General features: G+C 47.6%; 1 protein-coding gene across 5 annotated transcripts; it reads right to left on the bottom strand.

Moving 5' to 3' along the window:
• Nucleotides 1-9,818: 9,818 nt before the first annotated feature.
• On the bottom strand, nt 9,819-26,609 carry ITGA10 (integrin subunit alpha 10). Of its 5 annotated transcripts, none has more exons than XM_058695190.1 (30): nt 25,879-26,227; nt 24,147-24,258; nt 23,849-23,958; nt 23,550-23,641; nt 23,211-23,325; nt 22,088-22,215; nt 21,773-21,921; nt 20,956-21,106; nt 20,586-20,751; nt 20,380-20,453; nt 20,002-20,146; nt 19,669-19,817; nt 19,298-19,441; nt 18,966-19,166; nt 18,538-18,668; nt 17,811-17,977; nt 17,576-17,718; nt 16,179-16,292; nt 15,893-15,978; nt 15,596-15,737; nt 15,334-15,426; nt 15,098-15,174; nt 14,863-14,952; nt 14,366-14,444; nt 14,086-14,199; nt 13,747-13,827; nt 13,481-13,594; nt 12,099-12,194; nt 11,706-11,819; nt 9,819-11,409 (listed from the first exon to the last, which is right to left on the bottom strand). In XM_058695190.1, exons 1-30 carry the CDS (start codon nt 26,006-26,008, stop codon nt 11,344-11,346), a joined length of 3,573 nt encoding a protein of 1,190 aa, XP_058551173.1. In that variant the 5' UTR covers nt 26,009-26,227; the 3' UTR covers nt 9,819-11,343. The 5 variants fall into 5 exon arrangements, 4 of the variants coding, with proteins under 4 accessions (XP_058551173.1, XP_058551166.1, XP_058551182.1 ...); XM_058695183.1 differs by having other exon boundaries at nt 18,966-19,169; nt 25,879-26,225; XM_058695199.1 differs by lacking the exon at nt 25,879-26,227 and having other exon boundaries at nt 18,966-19,169; nt 23,849-24,011; nt 24,147-24,220.
• Between the last annotated feature and the right edge of the window lie 40 nt (nt 26,610-26,649).

Below are 26,649 nucleotides of genomic sequence, written 5' to 3'. Positions count from 1 at the left end.
TGCTGTCAAGGAGCAAAGAGCACCCCTCTCCGGATTTAAACCACCCACTTCAGATTTCTCCACAGGTGCCCCAACTAAAAATTGACAGTGGGGAACAAACCGACTTCTAGGTTGACCCAGGCGCAACACATTCTGTATTTAAGCTATTTTAAGTTTGTTAGTTTAATTAAGGTAGACATGTCTTTAGACCTATCAGCATTAAATACAAAAGTTTTTATTCTACCAATGATTGCTAATGGTCAAATAAGCTTGTGTTATTTCTGTTGCAATCTGTCAGCACAAGGTGGGTTACAATGGCAGTTAATTTTGTCTGTCTCATAAAGTTCTCATGGGCAATTGTTAAAATAGCTTTCGAAATCTTTCCACCTAAAGCTTTAAAGTGTTGCTAAATGATAAATTGGATTGAATTAATTGGGTATCTAAGTCTTTTCCAAAACTGAGAAAATACTTATGCTTTGATTACTGATTGTAGGCTTAAATGCTTTGGCTTCTTATCACAGAGAAACTGAGGATAATTTGTATCCTCATAACATACATACATACCATGTCTTCGTGAACATACTTTATGCTTTATTGAAAGATTGTGCTATGGAAACACATGTTTTTAGAAACCATGAAACGGGGGTGCCTGGGTGGCTCAGTCAGGTAAGTGTCTGACTTTGGCTCAGATCATGATCTCACAGTTCGTGAGTTCGAGCCCTGCGTTGGGCTCTGTGCTGATGGCTCAGAGCCTGGAGCCTGCTTGGGTTTCTGTGTCTCCCTCCCTCTCTGCCCCTCCCCCGCTTGCACTCTGTCTCTCTCCCTCTCAAAAGTAAATAAACATTAAAAAAGAAACCATGAAATGTATTCACGAATTTCAGATTTAAAGAATTCTGGTGTAACAGACAGTTCACAATTAGTTACTACTTAATTTTCACTAGGTGAAACTAGGAGACTAAGGTTTCTAAGAGTTAATATTCTGCTAAATGTAATTAAGACTGATGGAAATAAGCAACTCTGTATGTGGAAAATAGGAAATATATGAGAAAGACATAAGAAATGGAAATACATTTTGTTGAGGCGAAAAAAGATAATTTTGTCCTAAAACAAGACTGGTTCTTTATCTGAATGAAGAAGAAAGTTGAAGAAGGTTTGTGAAGGGAGATCTTTGGAAAATACTTTTTTACTTTTATCTATACCCTTTTAAAATTTCTATTATCATTTTACATGTTGTTTTCTTACCACCAGATAATAATTCCATGCATTTCATTTTTCTTTCTTTTTTTTTAAGTATGCTCCCAACTTATGACCTTGAGATCAAGACCTGAGCTGAGATCAAGAGTCAGACACTTAACCAACTGAGCCACCCAGGTGCCCCTCCATGAGCATTTCTTTCTTTCTTTTTTAATCTTTTTAAATATTCATTTATTTTTGAGACAGAGAGAGACAGAGCATGAGAGGGGGATGGGCAGAGAGAGAGGAAGACAAAGAATCCAAAGCAGGTTCCAGGCTCTGAGCTGTCAGCAGAGTCTGATAAGGGGCTGGGGCTTGAACTTACCAACTGCAAGATCATGACCTGAGTTGAAGTCAGACGTTCAACAGACTGAGCCACCCAGGCACCCCAGCATTTCTTAAAATAACACAAAACATCGCTTCAAACTTCTTTTTTTTTTTTTTAACATTTATTTATTTTTGAGACAGAGAGAGACAGAGCATGAACGGGGGAGGGGCAGAGAGAAAGAGAGACACAGAATCGGAAGCAGGCTTCAGGCTCTGAGACATCAGCCCAAAGCCTGACGCGGGGCTTGAACTCACAGACTGTGAAATCGTGACCTGAGCCGAAGTCGGACGCTCAACCAACTGAGCCACCCAGGCGCCCCTATTGCTTCAAACTTCTAATATGCTTTAGATATGCTTGGTTCAGCAGAAAATAGTCCATCTTGTCTTTTGATTTTATAATCCTACTGTCTTTACAGACAGAACTAGTTGCAATACAACGGTCTTTCCAGGCTGAGCACTTAGTGATCACTATATATTCCTTAGTTTGGATAAGTATCCAACTTTTGTCATTGAAAAATTGTGTTTTCTAGAAAAAAAAAAAAAAGGAAGCCATATAGGGGTGCTCCTGGTGGCGCAGTCAGTTGGGCATCTGACTTCCACTCAGGTCATGATCTCAAGGTTCGTGAGTTCGAGCCCCACATCAGGCTCTGTACTGACAGCTCGGAGCCTGGAGCCTGCTTCAGATTGTGTGTCTCCCTCTCTCTCTCTGCCTCTCCCCCACTCATGCTGTGTCTCTCTCCATCTCTCAAAAATGAATAAACGTTAAAAAAAATTTAAAAAAAAGGAAGCCATATGTTTATCAAAAAACATCAATGCAGGCAGCTGTAAGAATGAGATGAGAAAGAAAACCCCAAGGGTTACATGTTGGCCTCTGAATAATCTCATAATCTGGTGATTGGATCAACTTGTACAGATCTGTGAAGGTCCCCCTTTGTCTCTCTCTTCTGAGTTTTAGTGTTGTGGAAGGCATTTCAGAGCCAGACAAATCCAAGTTTTAATCTCACATTCACCACTCATGTAGTTGTGTGGCATCAGGCAGTTTGCTTAGCCTGTGTCTCAGTTGTTCACTTCTGCGATGTAGACACTACTACTCTCCCAACCCAGTTGTTGGTAGATGAATGTTGTGGAGGTGTGGAGCCTCTCCTAGGAAGCTATTCCTGACAGCCTCCTGCCATAATGTCTCCTTTAATCTCCCACCTGTACTTGACAGATGATGTCTATCACGGCAAAGATGGATAGGGTATGGCTCCTGCTCTCAGAAAGCTTACCATCATCATTCATCCAGAAATCCTCTTATATAAGGAAGTTATATAATACCTTTGCTCCCTTAGGAAAGAATTTTATGTATGGTCAGGACCAAGGTTGAAATGAATGGGTTTGAAAAGCACACTGGTACAAGATTGAAATTCTGCTTTTCTCTTTGTTAAGAAGACAAGTTTTCTTGGACTGTTGGTCTACTTTTGATAAGAAAGTGTAAACAAAGGTTTTTTCTCTTTTCTCTTCCCAGAAAACCAACACTTCTGTGTTTTGTCTTTATCAGGTCTTCGATTACTTAAGAAAGTTAAAACTTCTCAATGTTAAAGGAGCCAAGTTTTGCTAATGACTGTATAGCTTCCTATAGAATGCCTTATTGCCACCTTGGTTCAATGTAAATATTAAATTTATAATGATGTGTAATCCTATGTAGATATGTGCTTTAAAACTTTCTAAGGTTTTGAACAAACATCTTGAGATTTAAATGGTAAATGAAGTCTTTCTGACTAATTAGGCTTGTTTACTTGGTATGTCACGTATTCTGGAAGCAGTGTCAGATAGTGGTAAGCCTTGGGTTCTGTTGTTTGGGTAAACACTATAACTGTTCTAGAAACTGATGTGGGAAACAAAGTCAGAAGGAAAAAATTAAATTTCCTTACAACTTACAGCTCCTCGACAGGTCCTTGAGACAGGAAGAGTGACCTTCCTCTAGGAACTCAACGGCCCTGATACCAATACAAATAAAATTTTGGATTGTGAGGAACTTTGTTCTGCGAGTGTTCTGCAAGAGGAGCAAACATTTGTAATAAATTTTAACTTGGTAAATGAGCGATGTCTTGCAATACGAGTGGTACGCGACACCGAAAGTCACATGATCACAACGGAGCCAATGGTTCTTCTTTCCAGAACGAATTATGCTCGCAAACCTAGGTTTGACTACACTTTGCTAGAGGCAAAAGGCACTCTTAGCTTAACATTATCCCAACCTCCAGGATCCTGCAGGTCCCCCTCAATTTTTTTTTAAATGTTTATTTATTTTTGAGAGAGAGACAGACAGAGCACGAGTGGGGGAGGGGCAGAGAGAGAGACAGAAAGAGGGGTGGGAGGGACACAGAATCCAAAGCCGGCTCCAAGCTGTCAACACAGAGGCCAATGTGGGACTCAAACTCGCAAACTGCAAGATCATGACCTGAGCCAAAGTCGGAGGCTTAACTGACTGAGCCACATATAAAAATTCCTTTGGAAACTTCCTTTATCTCTCCCCGCCCCCCATCACATACACACAATATATGTTAGCAGTCATCCTCCAAGCATATGGCCCATTGATATACATCTGAAGGGTCTCATGACTAAGGTTCTATTAGACAGTGATAAATGACCTTTTCCTAACAATAGCTAGCCCCTCAAGGTCCTGGAAACCTTGCTTCCAAATTCCTTAGAGTCTTATGCTACCCCTAACCCCCTCCCAACTTAAAAGGATATAATCAGTCACCCCTCACAACACCAGTGCTGCTCTTTGTGCCCACATGTCCTGTCCCTGTGCTTTAATAAAACCACCTATTTGCACCGAAGATGTCTGAGGAATTCTTTCTTCTTCTTTTTTTTTTAATGTTTATTTATGTTGAGAGAGAGAGAGAGAGTACGCACACATGCGCAAGTTGAGGTGGGAGGAGAGAGGGAGAGAGAGAATCCCAAACAGGCTCTGTGCTGACAGAGCAGAGCCCTACGTGGGGCTCGATCTCACAAACCGTGAGATCATGACCTGAGCCAAAATCAAGAGTTGGACCCTTAACCAACTGAGCCACCCAGCTGCCCCTCAAGAATTGTTTCTTGACCACTTGCTCCGAACTCCAGCATTTCCACAGAAATGTTATGAAATTATATGAAATTCCTTAAAGTTTCATATTGTCTGGTATTAAGGTCATCACTTGACATTCTAATTACTAAAATGTTATGTGTCATAGGAACAACTGAATTTCCTTGTCAGTTGCATTGTAATGAACTCTCATAATCAGATCTTTAACCATGTCCGTGTTTGAGTCTTTTGTCATTTATAGCTATTGTTCTGAGGCTCTTACAGAATAAATCTTGTCTTCAAGGAGATTCAGAAAAAGGACTTTTAACAAATATAGGTTTTTGGTATCTTTAAAATCATAGAACTGAACTGGATAAGAATTTCCAGATGGGAAATTGGGAAATGGGAAAGCTGCATTCAAACAGAACAAAATTAATAACATAGGACTGAATAAACTGAGGAAGATAATTATAGGTTTTTATGACTGTTATTTGAAACATTGCTGGTTCTCTAACATTTGCTCTTTTAGATTGAGGAAGTTTTCTCTTAAAATATCCATGACTTACAGTAATATAAGATATTCTTTTGTGAACAAATTGAAGCATTTTTCTCCTTACCTAAACCCTCCAGAATTCAGAAACTCATAATAAATAATCTTTCTTCCATGGCAATGACAGTTATTGCATAAGTTCAATAAGAATCTGTTCTTGTAACAAGACACCATTGGAAACAATGGTTACAAAATGTCATATTTGAGAGAAACATGCATATAGCTTTAAGGAATTAAGGTTGACTTTATGGAACCAATAAGTCCCCTTGGAAATATTGCCCTGATACCTTGCTTACAGAGTTCCCAGGAGTAAAGGATGTCATTTCCTTGCAGATGCAGGACACCTCAGGATATTTGGGGACCTCTGGAAGAGGAATAGACCCAAATCTACAGGTACTGCAGACAAGTCTGATGACAACTCTTTGGCTCAGCTCTGGCCTCAAGAGGCTATTAAAATTTCAATCTAAAAATTCCTTATAAAAATTTCCAGCAAAGCAAATTAAAAAAAAAATCTTACATGATCAATCACTATTCTTGCTAAGCTTATGTAAATAATTAGGCCAAGTTTATTAAAACTGGACTGGTTTTACAAACAAATTAGTCTTGATTCGGCTATCTCTGGAAATAAGGGTGAATTTAGGGAGAAAAATTGTGTTTCAATAACACATCCTTTTGGATGTTAGATTCTTTTTGATTAATTGTCTTTAAATGTTTATTGTTTACTTAAGCTAGACAACTTGAGGTAGACTTCAGAGAAATTGCCATAATAGCTCATATATAGACAATCCTCCTTCTTATTATTCTGTGGGAATAATAAAAGAGACCCCATAACAGCTGGACAGGGGCGCCTGGGTGGCTCAGTCGGTTAGGTATCCGACTTTGGCTCAGGTCATGATCTCAAGGTTCATGAATTCGAGCCCTGTGTCGGGCTCTGTGCTGACAGCTCAGAGCCTGGAGACTGCTTTGGATTCTGTGTCTCCCTCTCTCTGCCCCTCCCCTGCTCGCACTCTGTCTCTCTCTCTCTCTCTCTCTCTCTCAAAAGTAAAGAAACATTAAAAAAAAAATTAAACCGCTGGACAATGGATAGACTCCCCAACAATTTTGTAACTCAGTAGTTAACGTCGATCAATTCTATGTGGCTAGGATAGCGAAATCACTCCTTAAAAGTCAAAGTGTATCCCATCCATGGAGTTAACTATGGACTTATGGAGATAATGGATGGCCCCACTTTTCTTACGACTGATTGTATGATACATCTGAGGATGCCCATATTACCAGACAAGTCTTCTCCCACTTCCTACTGACTCCTTGTGATTAGGATATTGTTAGGGCTAGACCTAAAACAAAGCTTCTTAATGGTTTTATCCCTTAGCCATATATATCCTGGAAGCCACCCCTATGGATGTAAGATTACAAGTAGAGGCTTTAGTCAAGCATACAGTGGCCACCTTTAACCAAACCCAACATGAAGTCACCCCGATACCAGCACATATAGGGATATTTCTACTGCTAAAAAGAATGTTTCTTTCTGGTCTATGGGACTCTCCAGAAGCCTTTCTTTTATCCTCAAACTATCAAAATTTTACCTGAATATGCCAACCCACAGATAGGCTGTCAGCTTAAAGAAGTTACAGAAGATGAGTCCTTTGCCTTTCAACCACTTTAATGATTTAAGGACCGAAAAATGGTTAAGACGGCGGGGGGGTGGGGGGGGGGGAGTGATGAGGGATAGAAGCAGAAAAATGTTCACTTTCAGCCAGAAGGCTGACCTATGGCCTGCATAGTTTCGATAATGATCAAATGCATGCTTGTTGCTACATTCTTAAAGGGTCTCACGACAGCGTGTACATTTCACTGATAGTTAATATGGAACTGAATGATAAGCACCGGAGAAAAAGAAGACATGTATGATCAAATGCTCCCTGCACATCCTCTCCCCCTTAAGCACTAAACATACAACCAGCAGTGTCAGATAAAAGTGCAGCTCTTTCTGCCCACAGGTCCTGTCCCCGTGCCGTGACATCTCAAAAAGTCTTTCTTGGGACACCTGGCTAGCTCAGTCATTAAAGCATGCAACAGAACTCAGGATTGTGAGTTCAAGCCCCACCGTGTTGGGCCTGGAGCCTATTTTTTTTAAAAAAAGATTTCTTTCTTGACTGTCACACTCAAAGATTCCCCGGGGCGCCTGGGTGGCGCAGTCGTTAAGCGTCCGACTTCAGCCAGGTCACGATCTTGCGGTCCGTGAGTTCGAGCCCCGCGTCAGGCTCTGGGCTGATGGCTCGGAGCCTGGAGCCTGTTTCCGATTCTGTGTCTCCCTCTCTCTCTGCCCCTCCCCCGTTCATGCTCTGTCTCTCTCTGTCCAAAAATAAATTAAAAAAACGTTGAAAAAAAAAATTAAAAAAAAAAAAAAAAAAAAAGATTCCCCAACACTTTTTCTTCCCTGTGGCCAGGGCCAACCCACTCAAATGCGGATTAAAGCCCACTCCCCTTCTCCAGTCTCATCACTCACTAGGTTCACAAATAGCCCAATGCTTAGGCTGTTCTAATCCACTAAGTTTCCCTTCCAGACTAGTAATTAATCCTCTCTGGAATGTCTTCTCTTACACTTGCTGACCCCTCAGGCCAATTATGTTTTTTCTGTAAACATTTCCCTTACAACCCTGCCACCCCTGCCCAAAAAATATGCCTCTTGTGCGAGATACACTTCTAATACTTACTGCTATGTTATATACCAACCGCCTCTCTGTATTTCCATTGTTTCCATGTTCGTTTCTCCTAGTAGACTGGGCCCTTTGATGGTGAGAGTTGTGTTTTACATAGTTCTCATTGCCTGGCACATATTAGGTGCTTAATGTCTGACAAGTGAACAAATGAAAGATGAAGGAAGGAATAAAGAAGCAACCCTGAGGGTCTCCTGGGTGGCTCAGGTCATGATTTTGCGGTGTGTTCGTGAGTTCGAGCCCCGCTACAGCCTCTGTGCTGACAGCTCAGAGCCTGGAGTCTGCTACAGATTCTGTCTCCCTTTCTCTGCCCCATCCCCGCTCACACTCCGTGTGTGTGTCTCTCTCTCAAAAGTAAATAAACTTTAAAAGAGAAAAAGAGAAGAAACCATGAGAACAAAGGAAGGAACACTCCTGTGTCTGAGGAGAGTCTGTTGTTTTCTACAGGGGCTTCTCAAGCTGGCTCTGCTCCACAGGAAGAGGTTGGGGTTAGAGAAAGTCCCATTCGAAGGCTGAAGGATAGAGAAGAGAGGGATCTCTAGGTGGGGAAAAATATTTAAAATGCTCTCTTAATCACAAGGACAAAGAATTAGATGAACCAGTCCTCAAAGAAATCCCAGTAGGGGTAAAGAAGGGAGATCTGTCCACATAACCATGGTCTCAGTCCCAGCCTCAGAAACAGTATGCTCCATAAAGGTTGATCAAGTGATAGCCTGTATGAAGTGCACTGGGGGTCACCATGGACTGCTCCTGCCACAAAATAGTTCACCAGCTTGCCACAGAATTTTCGTCCCTGCCTATTGGCCAGTCTACCATATTCAGAGTTAAGCAACAGAGGGAGAGGTGTGGTCTCTAGAAGGCTGTTGCTTAAGTGCACATGTTCCTTGAGGGTACTAGACCACTGGATCTCTAAAAAAATCAAATAGATTTGATTTCTACCATTAGAACCTTAAGTTAATTAGCTAATTATCGCCTTAATGGGCATGAGGGCTTATTTCAAGGGGGATGAGGCATAGGATAAGATTCCGTGGTAGGAGACAATAGCACATAGAAGAAATAAATCTTCAGGGCCTGTGAAAGGCACCCCTAATCTGGGTCACCAGATTAGGAACACCAGCTGGTGCTTCAATACACCCTCTCACTTAATCCTCACAATACACAGTAAGGTAGATTATTTTATAACAAAGTATTTTTAGAACAATAGTTAACCTTTATTGAGTATTTAGTATATGCTCACTTTACTTGGATTATCTCATTTGGTTCTCACAACCCTAGTAAGTCTAAGGACAAGAAAGCCAAGACTTAGCAAAGTTAAATCTGTCCAAGGTCAAACAGCTTTTAAGTGGTATAGCTGAGATTTTTTTTTTTAATTTTTTTTTCAACGTTTTTTATTTATTTTTTGGGACAGAGAGAGACAGAGCATGAACGGGGGAGGGGCAGAGAGAGAGGGAGACACAGAATCGGAAACAGGCTCCAGGCTCCGAGCCATCAGCCCAGAGCCTGACGCGGGGCTCGAACTCACGGACTGCAAGATCGTGACCTGGCTGAAGTCGGACGCTTAACCGACTGCGCCACCCAGGCGCCCCTGGTATAGCTGAGATTTAAAGCCAAGTCTGTCTTCATTCTCGACCACTGTACTGTTATCTTACTGTTATCTGAGCCTCGGAGTAGTTACGACTGGCTTGAGGCCACACAGCTAATAATGGCAGACCCAGGGTTTCAATCTAGGCCTATGTGCCTACCAACCTACACATTTTATACTCTATAATCACATATGTAAGGTGAGGATTGCAGGAGGCTAGAATGCATCTCCAGTGGGAGAGTCACAGAAAATATTTCAAGTATGTCATAACTTTGCCTTCCAGGAACTCAACTGTATAAGGTCTCGGGTGGTCCAAGAATCTACCTCTCACCATTCCTGAGCAGTCCATATCCTAGGGAACTCAAAGAGAACCAGAAGTCATTTGACACTGAACTTTATTTGTTCTGACCATCTGATATACTCTTCACCCTGCTGGGAAACAGAGACAATGCCCTGTGCAAAAGGCCGGAAACATGCCAAAATAAACATTGAGGCCAGGCCTCGAGAACAGCCCTGGAGGACAAGTTCTGTGGCTGCTTGTCAACTGCCCAATCAGGTCTCCTCTCTTCTCAGCTCTCAATGGGTGCTGATTCTTCAAATGGCTGTCAGAGCTGCACCTTGGAGACCAGTAACAATTTCTTTGATTACAAAGAAATATAAGTCACCCAGTAGTTGGTGAGAATCTTATCTCTACTGGCCATGACCACAAAAATGGTGGGGTGGCCCAGAGATGGAAATTGGGAATTTCCGGTAGATATCAGGCAAGGGCTGGCAAACTGATTCCACCAGAGAAGCCCTACAGGAATGACTGCAGTTGCCCCAGAAACATGTGGCTATTTGTGCTACATAACCAGTGCTGAGCAAGTAAGGGCTTGCTCCCCAGAGACCTCCTGCCACCCACTTGGGCTTCTTGGTTAATGCAGGCCTGACTCGTTTGGACCCCACGGAGTGGCTGCATCCCAAAGCTGGTGAAAGGGATTCCCTCCATCAAGAAGAAATCCTCTCCCTTCTCTCTGGTTTCCAAAAGGAGGCCGCAACGAGGGCTCAAGAGTGTGTGAGGTCCGAGAGAGGAGAAAACACTGCCTAGGGACCCAGCTCTCCACTGGCCATGATGGAGACAACAGGACCATTTTCTGCTATTCCAGGACTAGCCACCTGGGGGCACCCGGCCCTGGCTTTGCTCCCAGGGAAGGCTGCGAGTTGGGAAACGCTGGCCCAGCAGGACTGGGGCAGCTCAGTTTCCCAGGCACCTGAGGGCGGGCCAGCACACCACAAAGTCTCAGGTTTCAGGGGGACGGCAGTTGCCCGTCTAAAGGCTTCTCTGTTCCTTGGAATTGTACAGAATGTCTCTTGTGGCTTTTCCTCCTCCCTCCTTTTTTCCTGTTGACTCTCCCCATCCGGCGCTCTGAATCACCCGACTCCACAGGAAAGCAGCAGATGTTGACTTTACTTTTTGAAGCCAACATTGGCTCCCTCCTGTGGAGTGGGGAGCAGGCAGGAAGGTGAGAGGCAGGGGAATGGAGGAAAATGGCCCCCATCTTCTCCAATTTTGAGGCAGGATATAGGGGGAATCTGAAAGGAGTCAGGGTCCATAGGCGAAAAATTCTTGATTCCTGGGATAAGGGAAATGGGGCCCCAAACCAAGGCCCCGGTGTTGGCCGTGGAACCGGGATGGTGAGGGAAGCACAGGGTGAGAGTGTTCCTGGTTTTGGTGTCAGCCCCTCTGGTCTGAGGTAAGGCCTCATCTCTTGCCAGCAGCATCCTCATGACTCAAAAGTCAAGTCAGGCTGCAGGTCTGGGGAGACAGTCTAGAAGCTTCTTGTCCGAGCCCCCAAACCTCAGCTCCTATGCAAGTCTTTTGGAGAAGCCGCCAAGGAGGACTTTCTAGGGCTTTATTCTACATTCATTGCTCCAATTTCTCTTCTCTTTTTTCTTCCTCAGGGATTTTCTTACGGGCAAAGAAGCCAAGCTGTAGAGGAAGAGATAAGAGTCATCGCCAAATGTCCTGCCTGGACACCTTGCCAACAGCCCTCAGACATATCTGAAGTCTTCGCTTTTGTTTTGCTTCCAAAAATGAGATTCTGATTTATTTTATTTGGCTTAGCTTAATTCAACCAACATTTGTGGAGTATAGTGAAAGAGCTCCCGGCAGGACACCCACAGCCCGCTTAGCGGCCCATCACAAACCCAGTTCTCCCTGCTATAATCAGGGAGCCCTCAACTCGTGGGCATCACGCCCCCTACTCCCACTGAGGCAGTGCCTACCTTCCAAAGGCAGAAGACAAGGAGAGCAAGCAAGAGCAGCCCTCCCAGGACACTGCCAATGAGAAGCCACAGGGAGATGAGGACAGGGCGGGTCTGAATCACCTCCAGCAGGCTCTGTAGGGGAAGGAGACTTGTTTCACACTTGTGCTCTTTCTCCCAGCTAGGCTCACCCACATGATAGCAAAGCCTCGAAATGAAAGAATAAAAAGAAAGAAACTGAGGCAGGAATAAAGGCAGTGGGACCCCCGCCTCCTGATCGATCACTTGTGACACTTCAGCTGCTGCTTAATGAGGATGGTCTCAGTTATGAAAAAGTCCCCCCTCCCCCCACGCCCTTCTGCCAACCCCACCCTCACTCTTTGCACAGCTCTCGGGCTCGGGCTCCAGTCCCACCTCACTCCAACGAGAGGCTTCAGGCAGCTGTAGGACACTGCCCTCCTTAGCTCCCAGCTCAAAGGTGCTGACCACCGTCAGGGACTTGAATTTGGCCTGTGGTGCAAGTGGATGGGAAGACAAAGTGAGCCATCATCAGGTGGTGTGGCTCTTGGAACCCCAATGGCAGAGATGAGGCCAGTAGGTACAACTTCCGGTGCCTTCCAGACCAGAAGAAAAGGTTGGAGACCAATGGAGAGAGAGAGGAAGGGTAACAGATGGAAAGCCTCTGGTCCTTCCTATATGGTGTTGGCTCTACCCAATATTAGTTAACTCCCCTTCCTTTGGCCCTCCCTAGCCTTCCTTTAGGTTGAAGTTTAGATGTCAACCCCTCTTGGAATTAGGGAGGTGTTTCCTCCTATCCCCTATCAGCCTGGATTAGGTCATAATATTCTCTTTGCTTCTCTTTCACCACTGGACTATAATAGCCTCAAGGTCAAGAGCAGTGTCTTATAAATTTATTGATTTATTTTGTGTGTGTGTCCTATAAATTTAGATGTCTCCAGTGCCTAGTGCCTAGCACCGTGCTAAGTACATACTGGTTTCTCAATAAATCTTTATTGAAAAAAAATAAGTAAATGAATGAAAAAAGGATACCAAAGAGCAAGAAAGAGAGAATCAGACTTAGGGAAAGATGGTGTCTCCAACATAACTTTCCTATAAAATATGCCGTGTGCTATTCAAAGTAGATAGCCCTTAGTACCACATAGCTGTTATAATTAAGGTGCCATTTCCATGCTCAGAAACTCACACTGACTCCTGACTGTCTATCATATTAAGTTCAACTTCATCTCCCCAGCTTTAGAGAACTTTCATAACCTAGATCCCTTTCGGCTATATGATCTTGCCTTCCATTACCCGCCAATACATCTCAGGCATGTAATAATCAACTGTTTATTCATGCATTTAACAGAAATGTATTAAGTCGCTATAATGAGTAAGGCATGGTGACAAATGTTGGGGATATTCTCCTCAGTGTCTGCCAAATACAGGTCCTTTTATATAGTAGGCACATGGTGGATTATTAGTTGATTGAATTTAGGTATCCTATAAATGTTGATTATTGATAGGGCACTAAGGGATGATAAACAGGAAAATACAAGGAGAATAACTAGCTTTAATGAGTCCATCTCATTATTCATTTATTCCTTACAACCTCATGAAGTAGGTATTATCTTCCCCATTTTAGAGAGAAAGAGTAAGAATCAGGGAGATTAAATCACTTGCTCAAGGTCCAACAAGCTAGTAGGAGGCAAATTTGGAACTTGAACATGAGTCAATTCCAAAACCTATGCTGAAGTTCCAGACCGTAGGGGAAGAGGAAAATAGAAGAAAAGATTTACCCTCCGGAAAAACTCATTGTGAACCAGCCTCAGTAGTCCAACAGAGACCTCAGTCCCCTTTGCCAGCCGCCCAAGATGGCACCTCACGACTTGACACCGAGTGTTGCTCCCATTCTTCCAGAAGAGAGAGACAGATCAGAATCTTGGGATGGAAAAATCCCTTGCTCCCCACTCCAGGCTCTGCCCCCGTCCCAAGGCTCCAAACACTACTGCTCCCCACTGCATTCCCATTCTGGACACCTTCTTCACCTTCTTGTGAGCCATACCAGTCTGTTTGTGTGATGAAACTCCTCGGGGTGCACAAGGGGTCCTGGGGGCTCGGTCAGGTTCTGTACTGTGCAACTTGCCTAGAGGGAGATGCAACTTGAGCCACCCTCTTCATGGTGAGAGGCCAGCCACTCCAGGGTGACCAGGAGCATGCTACCCACGCTCCGTGGTTCTTCCCTGGGCAATCCCTCTCTTTCTCCCCCAAAGAAGGCACATGTGGAAAAGAAAGGCCTCCCAGAGAGAGGAGCCCTGATGGCAGTGACCCCAACAGAGAAGGAGCTGGGTAAGTTCACCAGATCAAGGTGGCAGGGTTCCATGCACCCTTAGCCTGGACTCACATTGTTGGTGATGAACTGAGACAATGACAGGAAGTAATTGCCCCCATGGGCCACAGCTGGAAGGAGGGCTGAGATGATGAGGCCACTGACCACATAGCAGCCAAGGTTCTGAACCTAAGAGGAGGATTGGAAGTGGGAAGAGGTGGGACACAGAAGACCTTTCCTCATCTGTTCCTCTTCACCCTAGATGCCACTGGAAATCGAAGAGAGACTCTTCCCTCCTTTGCCCAGCACTCCTCCCCCTCCCCCTGCTCATGCCAAGGCCCCTCCAGCTTCTCACCCTAAGAGTGGTTTTGAATTCAGGACCCACTGGGAGGGGCCCATATGGGTGAACCTCATAGCGGTTCAGAGTGGACTCACTGCGTGGACACCGAGTCAGGAAGCACAGGGTCACAGCCATGACACAGACACAGGGGCACATGATCAGCACACAGACATGGATTCAGGGAAGGCAGGGCCAGCACGTGGATAAAGGGATGGGGGTACATAAAGAAGACAGAAATGGAATGTGACGTAGACCTGGTACAAACTTTATGGTTGCACCCCCTACCCTTCGCCCCAGCTCCAATCCCTAGGGCCTAGAGCCAAGCCCTATACCTAGGAAAGTAAGATGCTCAAAAGGTTCAACTTGAGTGGGATTCAGGGCAAAAAGATGGAGCAGCCCCAAGGGTTTGCATTTGGGGAAAACACCGAAACACATGGAAGGAAATGGAGAAAACACAGAGTAGGGGTCTGGGGTCAGAATGGACGGGGTCCTAGTGGGGAGCTGAGCCATACCTGGAGAATAGGAGGCGGGGCTCGTAATGAATGTAGGCTGAGGTCTGGGCTGTGTTATCTTGAAGGGTCCCGTTTCTCTCCAGGCTATTGCTGTAGGGTTGGGGGAGAGGCTCACGTCCCAGCCCACTCTAAGACACCCCACTCTGGAGGAGACGAGTCACCGCTGTTTCCACCAACCCCCTCCCCCCGCAAGACTCCACAGGAGAGGCTGGGAGGAAGCTCCCCTTGTTCCCACCTGGTGGCAGTCAGCCTCACGAGGACCTGGCTCAGGAGGAAAGAGCAACTAAACTCGAACTCCAGCAGAAAGGTCACCTGGAGGCAGGTGGTTTGGGGTCAGGGCATAGTCCTCTTGATGGGGCCAGCACAGAAGAACAGGAGGCCTCGTGGGCCTCCTTCCCTAAACTCCCAGGACCCGCAGGTTCCAGCCCCTGTTCTCTCAGAACCCCTTTCTCATCCTGGGCCCCTACTCACCTTGGCTGCAGCCTGAAAGACAGGGTGCCCCACACTGCAGAGCCGGACATGAGGGGAAGGGGCTGTGCATTCCACCTTCACGGGGCTGTCCCTCTGAGGGTAGAGGAATGTGGCGGGGGCTGGAGCTGAAGCCGTCAAGTGTCTCCTGCCCACAGCCTCTCAACACCGAGCCTTTCTCCAGAGCCTTCTGCAGCCTAGGCCAATACCCCAATCTTCCTCCCCCTCCTTCCCCGACTCCTCCCAAATCTCCTCCCCCAGGTACCTGAGGTGTGAAACTGGCCAGGTGGAGGTTTCTAGAGAAGCTCAGGTTCAGGCTAGCGTTGTAGGCATTTTCCTTCCTGTTCTCCAGAGTTGCTGATACTAGCACTTTCTGCCGACCTCCTCGAACCACGAAAGGGTCCTTCCTAGGAGGGGTGGATAAGGGAGAGCCCAGGAGTTGAAAAGCTGCCAAAGGCATCACTTCTACTCTTCTGGGCAAGAAACAACTCTCCAGCTCCCTTCAAGCTCCTTCTGGTCTGTCTCAGGTCACCCTGGTTTGGCCAGTTCACATCCATCCCACCTGGAGCCTCTGATGTCCATATCAGCACGAAGCACCAGATCTGTGACACATTCATTGTCAGGGCCACAATCCTTAGAGAAGGGAACCTAGAGGGGAGAGAAGGGGCTGAGGCCTGATAGGAAGGCAAGCAGAAAAGCACAGAATTAGGGGGAAAGGGAAAAGAAAAGAGTGGGTGCCCAGGTCAGATTTGGCTGTGATATTAGGTCTCGGCCCTCCGTGTCTCTTGAATTCACTGAGAAGGGCAGTACTGGGACCCAGGGGCAGGGCAGGGCTTGGCATCGCTGACCAGCTTTCGTATAGAGGTGGGTGAGCCCTCATCCAGCACAGGTCCTGGCTTCGTGGTGTTGTCCAATGCAAAGGTCACAGTCAAGGCCACTGGCCGGAGGTAATCTGAGGTATCCTAAGGAAAATCAGAATCAAGGATTATGGGGAGCCAGGAGTTAGGGGTACAGCCCAGGCCCCCGTAAGAACGTGATTATTACCGTGATCAATTACCGAACACCTTCTATGTGCTGGGTACTGTCCTGAGGTTTTATCAGCACTATTACCTTTAATTCCAATACAACTCCCACACTGTAGTTATTATTAGTATCTCCTCTTTTCGGGTAAGCAGGGAACCTGCGGGGTGCAGGTTATGTGACCTGCCAGAGTTCACGAGTGGTGACCGGCAGAGTGAGGCTTCAAACCCAGATCAGCCTGCCTCCAGAGTCTGAACTTCCTCACTGCCCCAGCTTCAGCTCTGGCTTTCTTGCCAGACCCGGCAGAAATTCCTCCTCCAGCCAGCCTGCCCCTCACTCCCAGGCCCCGACACGGAGACAACTAGACAACTAGACAGCTAGACAACTCTTAACAAGAACCTGTATGTGCGTTAATCTGATCAAGAACCTGCACTTGTGTTATTCGGATCAAGAACCTATATGTGTATTTTGTTTGAGGCACCTGCCTCAGTATTATACACGGTGTTTGCTATGGATGCATCCCAATTATTTACTTTACCTCTGCTTAGAGCCTTTGTGTTGCCTTCCCCACCACCTGACTCCCTCTCTCCCAAAGCCAATGTCCTCTTGAACAGTTTCCAGATTTCCGTAGCCATACCAAAGCCAGGATGTTTTCATTCGTTTGGATACCAGTATTTATGGATCTCTAACTACATAATTTCTCTCTTCTTTCTTTCTTTCTTTCTTTCTTTCTTTCTTTCTTTCTTTCTTCTTTTTCTTTCTTTCTCTCTCTCTGTCCCCTTCCTTCCTTCCTTCCTTCCTTCCTTCCTTCCTTCCTTCCTTCCTCTAACTGGGGCCAGTATAAGATCCCAGAGGCTGATCTGCAAATCAAGCTATTTGTCTTTGTGTGTGAGACCCTGTATTCAGGGTTGGGTGACTTTTCTAAGAGAAATACTGGGAGCGGGGAGGGGGTTGGTCGCATTTTTCTTTTTTTAACCTACCTTGGGGTAGCGGGGGAAATCCTATTTTTTACAATATTTTTGTTTTTGTTTTTCTATTAACCTTTCCTTTTATCCTTGAATTTTTACTAAATTTCCTCCTGACTTAAAAATCTTGTTTCTAATTTGGGAATTTGAAATCTTGGTACTTAATGTTATGCCATTTTTTCCAAAGAGTTCAATCCACTTTAATACCGAACATGGTAAAATATTTGCAGAGTCTGTCCTGTCTTCCTGCCCGTCCTCACCAGCACGTGGAAGCGCAGCTGCTCACAAGTGACGTTCCCAACACTGAGCCGGAGCCTCCGAGGGGACAGCCTCTGGCCTGAGCCGTCAAACACAGCACGAGCCCCTGTGGTCCACTCGTCCAGTGACGCTGTGAACCGCAAATCTGGATGGGGCAGGCAGGAGCGAGGGTGGAGAGGGGTCCAGGGACCAAGGCAGGTGGGCTTAAGGGTTACTTAGGACGCTCCGGTCACTCACAGAATCGGCGATCCCAGTGGCCAGGGGTGCGAGAGGTCACTCGGAAGCAAAGGGCTGCAGACAGGCAGGCTGCCTCCTGGCCTCGCCGGCTGCAGTCCCTCTGAACCACACTGATGGCCGGAGGGGTCACCTCCAGGGAAGGGGCCAGGTGGACAATGGGCCGGGAGCTGGGATCAAGAAATTCTAGCAGTAAGAGGAAAGCCCTTGGAGAAAGGTGATCCCCAGTGCTTGCCTCCCAGAGGTCAAAGGAAAGAATGAGAGGCTAGATGTACACGTGTCACCTCCCCGCCGGAACCTTCAGGCAGAAAGATAATAGCTAACACTGAATAAGCACTTGCCATGTGCTAGGCACTGTGTTAAGATCTTTCATGATTATTGCATTTAACTTTCACAACAAACCTATGAGGTAGATTCTGTTATTATTCCCGTTTAAGATTTTTTTTTAATTTTTTTTTCAACGTTTTTTATTTATTTTTGGGACAGAGAGAGACAGAACATGAACGGGGGAGGGGCAGAGAGAGAGGGAGACACAGAATCGGAAACAGGCTCCAGGCTCCGAGCTGTCAGCACAGAGCCCGATGCGGGGCTCAAACTCACGAACCGTGAGATCACGACCTGAGCCAAAGTCGGTTGCTTAACCGACCGAGCCACCCAGGCACCCCCACAAGCCTTTGCTTTTATCAGTTAGGTTATGCTGTCCATAGCCTCCTGAGCTAGGACTGCTCACCTAAGCAAAACGGCTGCCCCTTGGGCACCCACAGCCACATCTACCAGGTCATCTCCATCCAGATCCAGCCGGCCATCCACACTCCGGCCGAAGTAGCTGAGGGCCTGTGGCATGGAGATAGCAGCAATCCTCTGAGAGGAAGAGAGGGGAGACTGAGCAGGGACTCTCACACCTGGTGACCCCGGCCACCCACCCGGCACACAACAAGGGGTAAGAGAATAAGAAGGAATAAGAGACACTAGTCTGTACTTAGGAGTCCCTAGTACGGCAACCTGTACCCTACCCTACCACCTCACCTTTTTGACTACTGATAAAAAAGCACTTGTCCAGTTTGGGTCTCAAGGCCAGGGAAACAACGACGAACAAGGAGCACACCCCCCTTCTCCTTCCTCCCACCCATGCCCCTGCTTTCTCTGCACGCTCCTGACCTGGGCGGGACGGGGCCTGATCCCACTCTGGGCGCCATGATACAGGTACAGTGCTCCATGGTGCCCGTCCTCCAGGGGCGCCCCCACAGCCACATCAGCAAAACCATCTTGGTTCAGATCAGGAAGGGCACCCATGGCAAAGCCAAACCGAGCATCCTGGGGCGGTTCTGGCTGAAGTGTTCCCTGGAGTGTCAGCAAGGACTGCTGGTGGATGGGAGAAGACAGAAGACGCTGATCTGGTGGCCCCAACCTCTCAGCCAGCCCGTGAACAGACGTGCCTTCCCTCCCTCCTTCCCTCCACCGCCCCCACCACAGACCCCAGCAAGTCTCACCTGGCCAACCAGATACACATAAACACGGCCCGTCTCCTTGTTCTGGGGTCCCAGGAACATGGGGGCAGCCACAAGTAAGACATTGGTTGTTCCATCCCCGTCCGTATCCAATGGACAGAGCTCACTGCCAAAGTAGGAGCCAATCTGGGGAGTGGCGGGGAGTGGTGACCCCAGGGAAAAAGGAAGGTGATTGTGGACAAGTGAGAAGCATCGGCCAGCCTACCAGCGTGGTTCTCACACCCCTGACAGACTCCGCCAACCAGAACTCAGCAAAGATTTTTCAGGATCCTCTCTTGGTCCTTCCCATTCCTCCCCCACAGCCTGAAGGCCCCTCAGGATCCAAGCGTCCCACCCGCTCTTGGATGCCCTACCTGCTCCCCCTGGAGGCTCTGGGCAACCCTCACAGCCCCATCTCTCTTAAGCTGGAAGGCGATGACCTTTCCTCTATGTCTAAACCGAGGAGCCCCTGAGAGAAAGAGGCGGCGTCCACCCCGCAAAAGCATGGAGGAAACAGAGTAACCTAGAAGTGGACAGGGAATCGGGTGAAAGGGAAAAAAGATGGGGTCAGAGTAGGAGGGGTCCCTAAAGGCACAGGACGAGGTCCCAAAGAAAGTAGCAGATTGGTGAGAAACTGCTCTCATACCCCCCACTGGGGAAACAGTTCCTCCTCACCCCCTAATTCCCTGCAACCCTCTGCTACTTACCTAAGTAGGCTGCATGGTTCTGCAAAGCAGGGGGGAACTCATCTTCCAGGGCCGTCCGTGGGGGGAAAAGGCGGTGACCTTCCTCAAGCCATAACACAGAGCCCCCCCAGTCATAGGCCCCCACCATTCCAAAGAGAATCCCATCCTGTATGGCAGAAACAGATGGGGTCGCTTGAAAAGACAACAGGAAATAAAGAGTAAAAACTCCAGGAGTGAGAGGGTCACTAAGACTATGCTGGGGGCAGTTGGAAGGCATGGGAAGGTCGGTATGGACATTGGTTAAAGGAAGAATCTAGAAGAGCTCTGGGCGGGGTTGAAGTTGCCTGAGTCTGAGGTGGAGAGGAGTCAGATGTTGAGAGGGGTCAGAGTCTGTCCAACCTTCAGCCGATGAGTAGAGAAACCAATCTGAGACATTTCCAGCCCAAAAGAGCTTTCGTTTTCTCCACGGGACCCTTGAGCATGAGAAAATATCAAGGCAATATCAGGAAAGACATTTCCTTGACTCACTGAACTCACTCTAGAACCCTGCCTACACCCAGAACTCCTCCCTACCCTGTCCCCCATTTCTTCAGGGAAGTCATTACCCTCAAGCCCAAAAATCCGGTCTCCCAGCGCGTCCACAATGTCCGTCAGTACAGCTTCATCTGTGACGTTGAAGAAGAATCTCTCATCTGGATCACTGGCAATAGTTCTGATTTCCCGCAGGAAAGAGCTGGGGTCTCGCTGTCTCCGGAGGTAGTGGCCAAGGACCTGGGGTCAGGAGAGCAAGGTGGGGTCAGTTAGCTGTGGAGAGTGAGGTGTTACAGCTGGTACACAACACAGCCGACTAGAGTGAAAGAAGGGAAAAGAAGAGGCTGGTCTTTGGGGAGTCATTAATGCCTATCTTCTTCAAGTTCCCCGTCCTCGGGGTCACCATCCCCCCTCCATCCTTCCAGATCTGGAGTAGATTCTCACCGCAATCCCATAGCGGGTCACTCTCCCAGCCTCACAAGCCTTTAGGGCTGCAGGAAGTTCCTCTCCATCATGTGACTCTCCATCAGTGACAACAACCAGCAGCCTGGCCGCCTCTGGCCGGCCCCCGCGGGATGGACTGAATCCTTCTGTGCTGAGAAGAGAGAGAAAAGAGTGAGGTGTGATCACGTGTATGCAGACACACACACACACACACACACACACACACACACACCACTGTCAGCAGTTCACTGAGGTCAGGCATCTTGCCTTTTAGTCCACCTCCCTGACAGTGGAGACTGGCACACAGGAAGGGCTAAAATGTTTGAATGTCATAGAGCATGGGCAGCAGCATATCCTCAATGCAAATAAGTATGAATGCCATTCGTTCATAGATTCATTCAGCAAAAGTTACATTTGGGAGAGGACAAATATCCAGAGAATGTGGAATAAAGGAGAGTGGTCAGGACAGGGAAGTCTTCCCAGAGATGAGTTCTGAATCATATTTGGCAAGTGAACAAGGACATAAGTGGTGGAGAGTCTGAGGGCCAAGATCAAAGCGGGAGGGCAGGGATAGAGAGAGTTCTGTCTACGGAGATAAATAACATAAATCAGGGATGTGGAAAGACACAGACGTACACTTTGAAGAGAGTGACGAGAAGGGTATGCAGTGACGGCCAGCTTAGCCTTCCCCAAAACTGCACACAAAGAAAAGCATCCAAGACATTTTGGGATGGACACAGTGGACTCCAAACCCTCCCCTAACCTTTCTAGGCCCTCCCCACTTTGGCCTCCCAGGCTCCCCTTCCCAATGCCTCACCAGGCCACCAGGATTGCTTGGGCGGTCTTTGTTTCTCGTCCCTCTCGCCGACTCAGGTTCCTGGCTGCCCTCACCACTTCCTCCTTGGTTCGGAAATCTCCCAGGGACCACTCGTGCACAGGGCTCTCCCCATACTGTACCAGTCCCACCTGAGAATAAAGCGTGCACTCACATGGAATGTGTGTGCTGAGGGAAAAGATAGTATGTGGGGGCAGGGAGATGGGCATTTGGATACTACTGAAGACACTACCTACATTTACCTCCTTCTCTCCCCATCTCTCCCTGTCCAAGCCCATCCACATTGCCTTCTCTTACCTGTATCTGCTCCGGGTCAATAAACAGTCTCCCTACCAGTCTTCGTAGGAAAGTCTGAACTTCAGACCAGGGGTAGATACTGTTGGAGCCATCTAAGACGATGACAACATCCATGTAGGTGGGACAGCCTAGGAAGAGGGGTATGCTGATGGGGAACAGAGGGGTAGAAGGATATTGGGCACGCAGGCAACAAGGGAAGAAGTCACAGGAGGGCACGTTCCATTCAAACAATTATTTGGCGCTTCTGAACATGCAAGGAAGGTAGTATACCAGGCCCTGGGTAAATGCAGAAATGAATAAAAGAGGGCACGGGCATACATACAACTTACTAAAAGAAGAAGAAGAAGTAGAAAAAGAAGGAGGGAGAGGAGGGAGGAGGAGAGGAAAGGGAGAAGGAGAAGGAGAAGAAAGAGGGGGAGGGAGAGACGGAGGGGAATTAAGTGCTAAGTAGAAACAGAGCACCACTCTATGCTTTGGGAGAAGAAGAGGTCAGTTCTGATTGTGGGGAATCAAAGACGTAAGCAATAGAAAGATGTCTGAGGAGAGGAGAGCATTTGCCTGGAGAACACTTTAAAAGGACACGGAGGTATAAAAATAGATGACAAATAGAATAAGGAGGGAAATGCTCTGGCAAAGGCATAGGGTGTGGAGGGTATAGTGAGAGGGTTTTTTTGACGTTGGTTAGATCAGTTCATGGAGTCTTGATGCCCTGGCAAAGAGTCTGAACTCTTTTTTTTTTTTTTTAATTTTTTTTTCAATGTGTATTTTTAAGAGAGAGAGAGACACAGAGTGTGAGCAGGGAAGGGGGAGACAGAGAGGGAGACGCAGAATCCGAAGCAAGGCTCCAGGCTGTGGGCTGTCAGCACAGAGCCCGACACGGGGCTCGAACCCACTGGCTGTGAGATCATGACCTGAGCCGAAGTTGGACGCCCAACCGACTGAGCCACCCAGACGCCCCCTGAATTCTAATCTATTAGGAAACATGGAGCTTTAAGCACATTAGGTAGCAACGAGGAAAGCGATGCAGGCCCCCTGTCCAGCATCAAACCGTGTTGACCCATCTTTTTCCCACCCTGCACCCAGTTCTGGGGACTGAGTCCTTCGGGCCTTTCTTCTGGCTCACGTTGTGCAGTGGGTGCCAGGCTTCCCTGGGGCCGGAACGAAGCATCCACATGGGCACATATTCCAGAGCTGAAGACAGAGGAGCCACAAGCACGAGACCAGAGAGGGGCACAAGCCTGGGGAGAGTTGGGAGAAATATTACTCCCAGGCTTGGGAGTGCTCTCTCAGCACACACTCCTAGTCAAAGGAGGCGCTGAAACCACTCCCTGGGATTCCCCTCCTTGCTTTCTAGGGTTTTAAACCTCTTGACCCCTCCAGATAGACTAGGTCCCCTTACCATACTGCTCTTTTCTCTGCCAAATCCTTCAGAGACCCCACCACCACCCTTTCGTTAGCTCACCATGAATCCCCCATCATTGTCTGTCTCTAGTAGAGACATTCCGAGGTGCATATTCATAGCAGGATGAGATGAATTTCCCAGTGGATAGTCACCTGGTTGGAAGGGGGTGGAAGAGAATGAGACCATGGGGTCACACATGGGGTGCTTGGGTTTAGGGTGATTAGGAGAGAGGATGAGATCAGGATCAAGTCAAAGATAGGGAGTGTGTGGGATATGGGGGTAAAGTGAGGTATAAGGGGTCAAAGCTACTAGTGTAGCAGGTTAGGGGGTAGGAGTAGAAGAGCGAGGCATCTTCTTACCCAAGTGGCCCTTGGCACATGGGGCACTGTGGGAGCCCCCTATGGGGCAGCGATAAACGTCCCCCCTTCTGTCGCCTGAAGGCCCATCCCAGGGTGCACCCACCAGCATCCTGGGAGGAGGACATGAGTATCAGCATTGTGTGAACATGACCTTTGAGACAGGCTGGAGGGAAAATGCATGGGTGTAGCAAGCCTGGATCCCCAGCCACTTCTAACAGTGGCCTTGCCATCTGCCTTGCCTCCCCTTTAAGAGCTCTACCACAGTCCCAAACCCACGGCCCTCTGATTTCTTCCTCACCATCGACGTCCACCCCCAACATGTTGCAAGACACTGTATCCAAATTCAGCCTCGGGTGGCCCTGAGAACAGGCGTGGGCGGTGTACATCCAGGTTAAAGGGGGAGCATAGACCTGGGGGGGGGGGTGGCAGCAGGAAGCAGTCAGAGTGGTTAATGAATGCCCAGAGAGGCACAACCAGAAAGAAGCGCAAAGGGAATACTTATATCTCAGTCTATATCCCTGTTTCTTACTCAGAAGTTGTCCTGGCCTCTGTCAACATCATGTACTCAGAACTCCAAGCAAGGATGGTCTCCTTCCAGTATTTGGGTCCAGATGTCTAACCTGTGGCCCTCTGCCATGCTGGTGCACAGCCGTATTTCCATTCCCACCTCTGAAATCTCATTCACAGACATGTCTGGAAGGGTCAAGTTCCTCTTTTCCACATCATTCCCCCTACGCTTCCTCCCCCACAAGCTGTAAGAGTCAAAGAGGGAGAGGGCCTTTCTGAAGCCCAGAACAACTATGCCTTCCAGATTCTCCCCAAACCCAGGACTTCAGGGAGGACAAGAGGAGGCTAGGGAGTACTGCATGGCTAGGTTTCTCCTCTTTTTGTCTCTTTCTGACTCCCAGTGTCGTTGCCACACTCTCACTCTCTTTCTCCAGCGTCTAGGTCTCTGCTTGATTCCAGTTCTGAAAACCTCAGTGGTAATTAACTGGGTGGGGCTACTCCACTGCCCACACGTATGGTTTGCCATCCACCCTCACCAAGAGACCCGTCACCCCAAAGTTTCCCACAACCCGCTTCTTTTCTAACTCACCCCCCCACCAACTGCCCCCTGCATACCTGTATTTCTTAAATTTCAGCCCACTCTAAAGACCCTCCCCTGACTCATATCCTGGCTGATTCTTCCCTGCAACCCCAATCCCTTTAAAATCAGAGCTAGAATGGGGTGCCTGACTGGCTCAGTCAATAGAGCATGCTACTCTTGATCTCAGGGTCGTGAGTTCAAGCCTCCCATTGGGCTCAGAGTTTACTTAAAAATAAAATAAAAGAAATTTAAAGAAATCAGAGGTGGTATTTTAGGAAACAAAGATTACAGGGCACTGGTGAGGAAAAATTCCAGGCCTACAGTCCCTCCCATGGTCCTTCCCTGACTAGGTCTTGCTCTTTCCTTTCAAGCAACCCCCTCAGGCCACCCCTATCACCCCCACCACCCATGGCTGTAAGCTCTGTCTCAAACCATCCTCCTTTTCAGAAAGGTGTTTTCTATGTGAGGTGTTGTTTTTTTGTTTTTTTGCATCCAGGAAACTGGCAGAGCCATATGACCAGCAACTAACTCACTGGTTAGATAAACCAAGAGTTCTGACCACACATTTATGCCTCAGGCTCCAGAGACCACCACGGGTAGAAGGAGGTTGGCAGGAGGATAATAGGAATCAGATTAGCCACGTGGAAGGTCACATCATATTTCTTTTGGGACCACTTACTCTTGCAGGGCTTAAATATTTTAGCCAACTGGACCCAGAGCTGACACAAGGCCCTGCCAGTCTCAATACCGAAGCAGTCATAATGTGTGGGCCTAAGAAGGAATGCCCCCGCCCCCCGCCACCACATACACATACACACACAAAATGCAGAATGTGTTAACCTCTCACCCTAACCCCCAAAGATGTCAGCTCCAAAGGTCCCAATGCCAAACAGCCCATACACCTTCCACTTCCACCGGAAACCAAGAAGTTAACCTCCCTCACCTGTCAGGAACATCACGGGCAAGAGCAGGTGAAGGATGTCGGGGAGTCCCATGCCTGGTTGTTCTCCGTGTGAGAAGTCCTCTGTGCCTCTGTCCCTCTCCTTTTCTGTTTTCTTTACTTTCCCTCCCATCCTGCCCCCTCCCACTGGCAGCTAAAAATAAAATTGGAAGGAATGGGAGGAGTGATGGTGGGGAACTCCGGGGAGCCCCAGACCAAGGAAAGGACCCAGCCATCTCAGCCTATTTCTCTGCCCTGGTGCTGCCCCCTGGAGGCATCGTGTCACTATCCAAAGAACACAATTCTGGACTTTCTGTCCTTTATTTTTCTTCCTTTTTCTTCTATCCTTTGTGGTTGCCAGGCAGTAACGCTTCCCTCGGGTTTGGAATAGACAGTAGGCATGGGAGACAGATACTTTTTACTTCTTAACCTTATTTATCTCACCCTGGGAAATGGAAAATGAGAGAACTGGTGACAGCGATTTCGTTTCCCCTCCCACCCAGGAGTCCCAACATGTGAACACAGCCAGCCCACAAACCAAACCTTGCCAGTCTCACTGTTTGTGACTCAGCCTATGTTGCCTTGTGGCATCACAGCTTTTGGAGGGACCAGGAACTATGAACCGGTACGGGGTGTGCTTTGTGGAACTGGCACAATTACTTTAATATTAGACCCCCTCTTCTCAACGAGGCTATAAACTTCTAAAGCTGGGACCATGAAGCTTCCGAGCTTTTTGGATCTCTATCCCTTAGTATTATGCCCCGCACCGTGTAG

This window comes from Neofelis nebulosa, chromosome 2 (assembly GCF_028018385.1).
Source record: "Neofelis nebulosa isolate mNeoNeb1 chromosome 2, mNeoNeb1.pri, whole genome shotgun sequence".
Classification (NCBI taxonomy): domain Eukaryota; kingdom Metazoa; phylum Chordata; class Mammalia; order Carnivora; family Felidae; genus Neofelis; species Neofelis nebulosa.
Note: the sequence above shows the minus strand (reverse complement) of the source record. Positions and strands in the feature narration are given on the sequence as shown.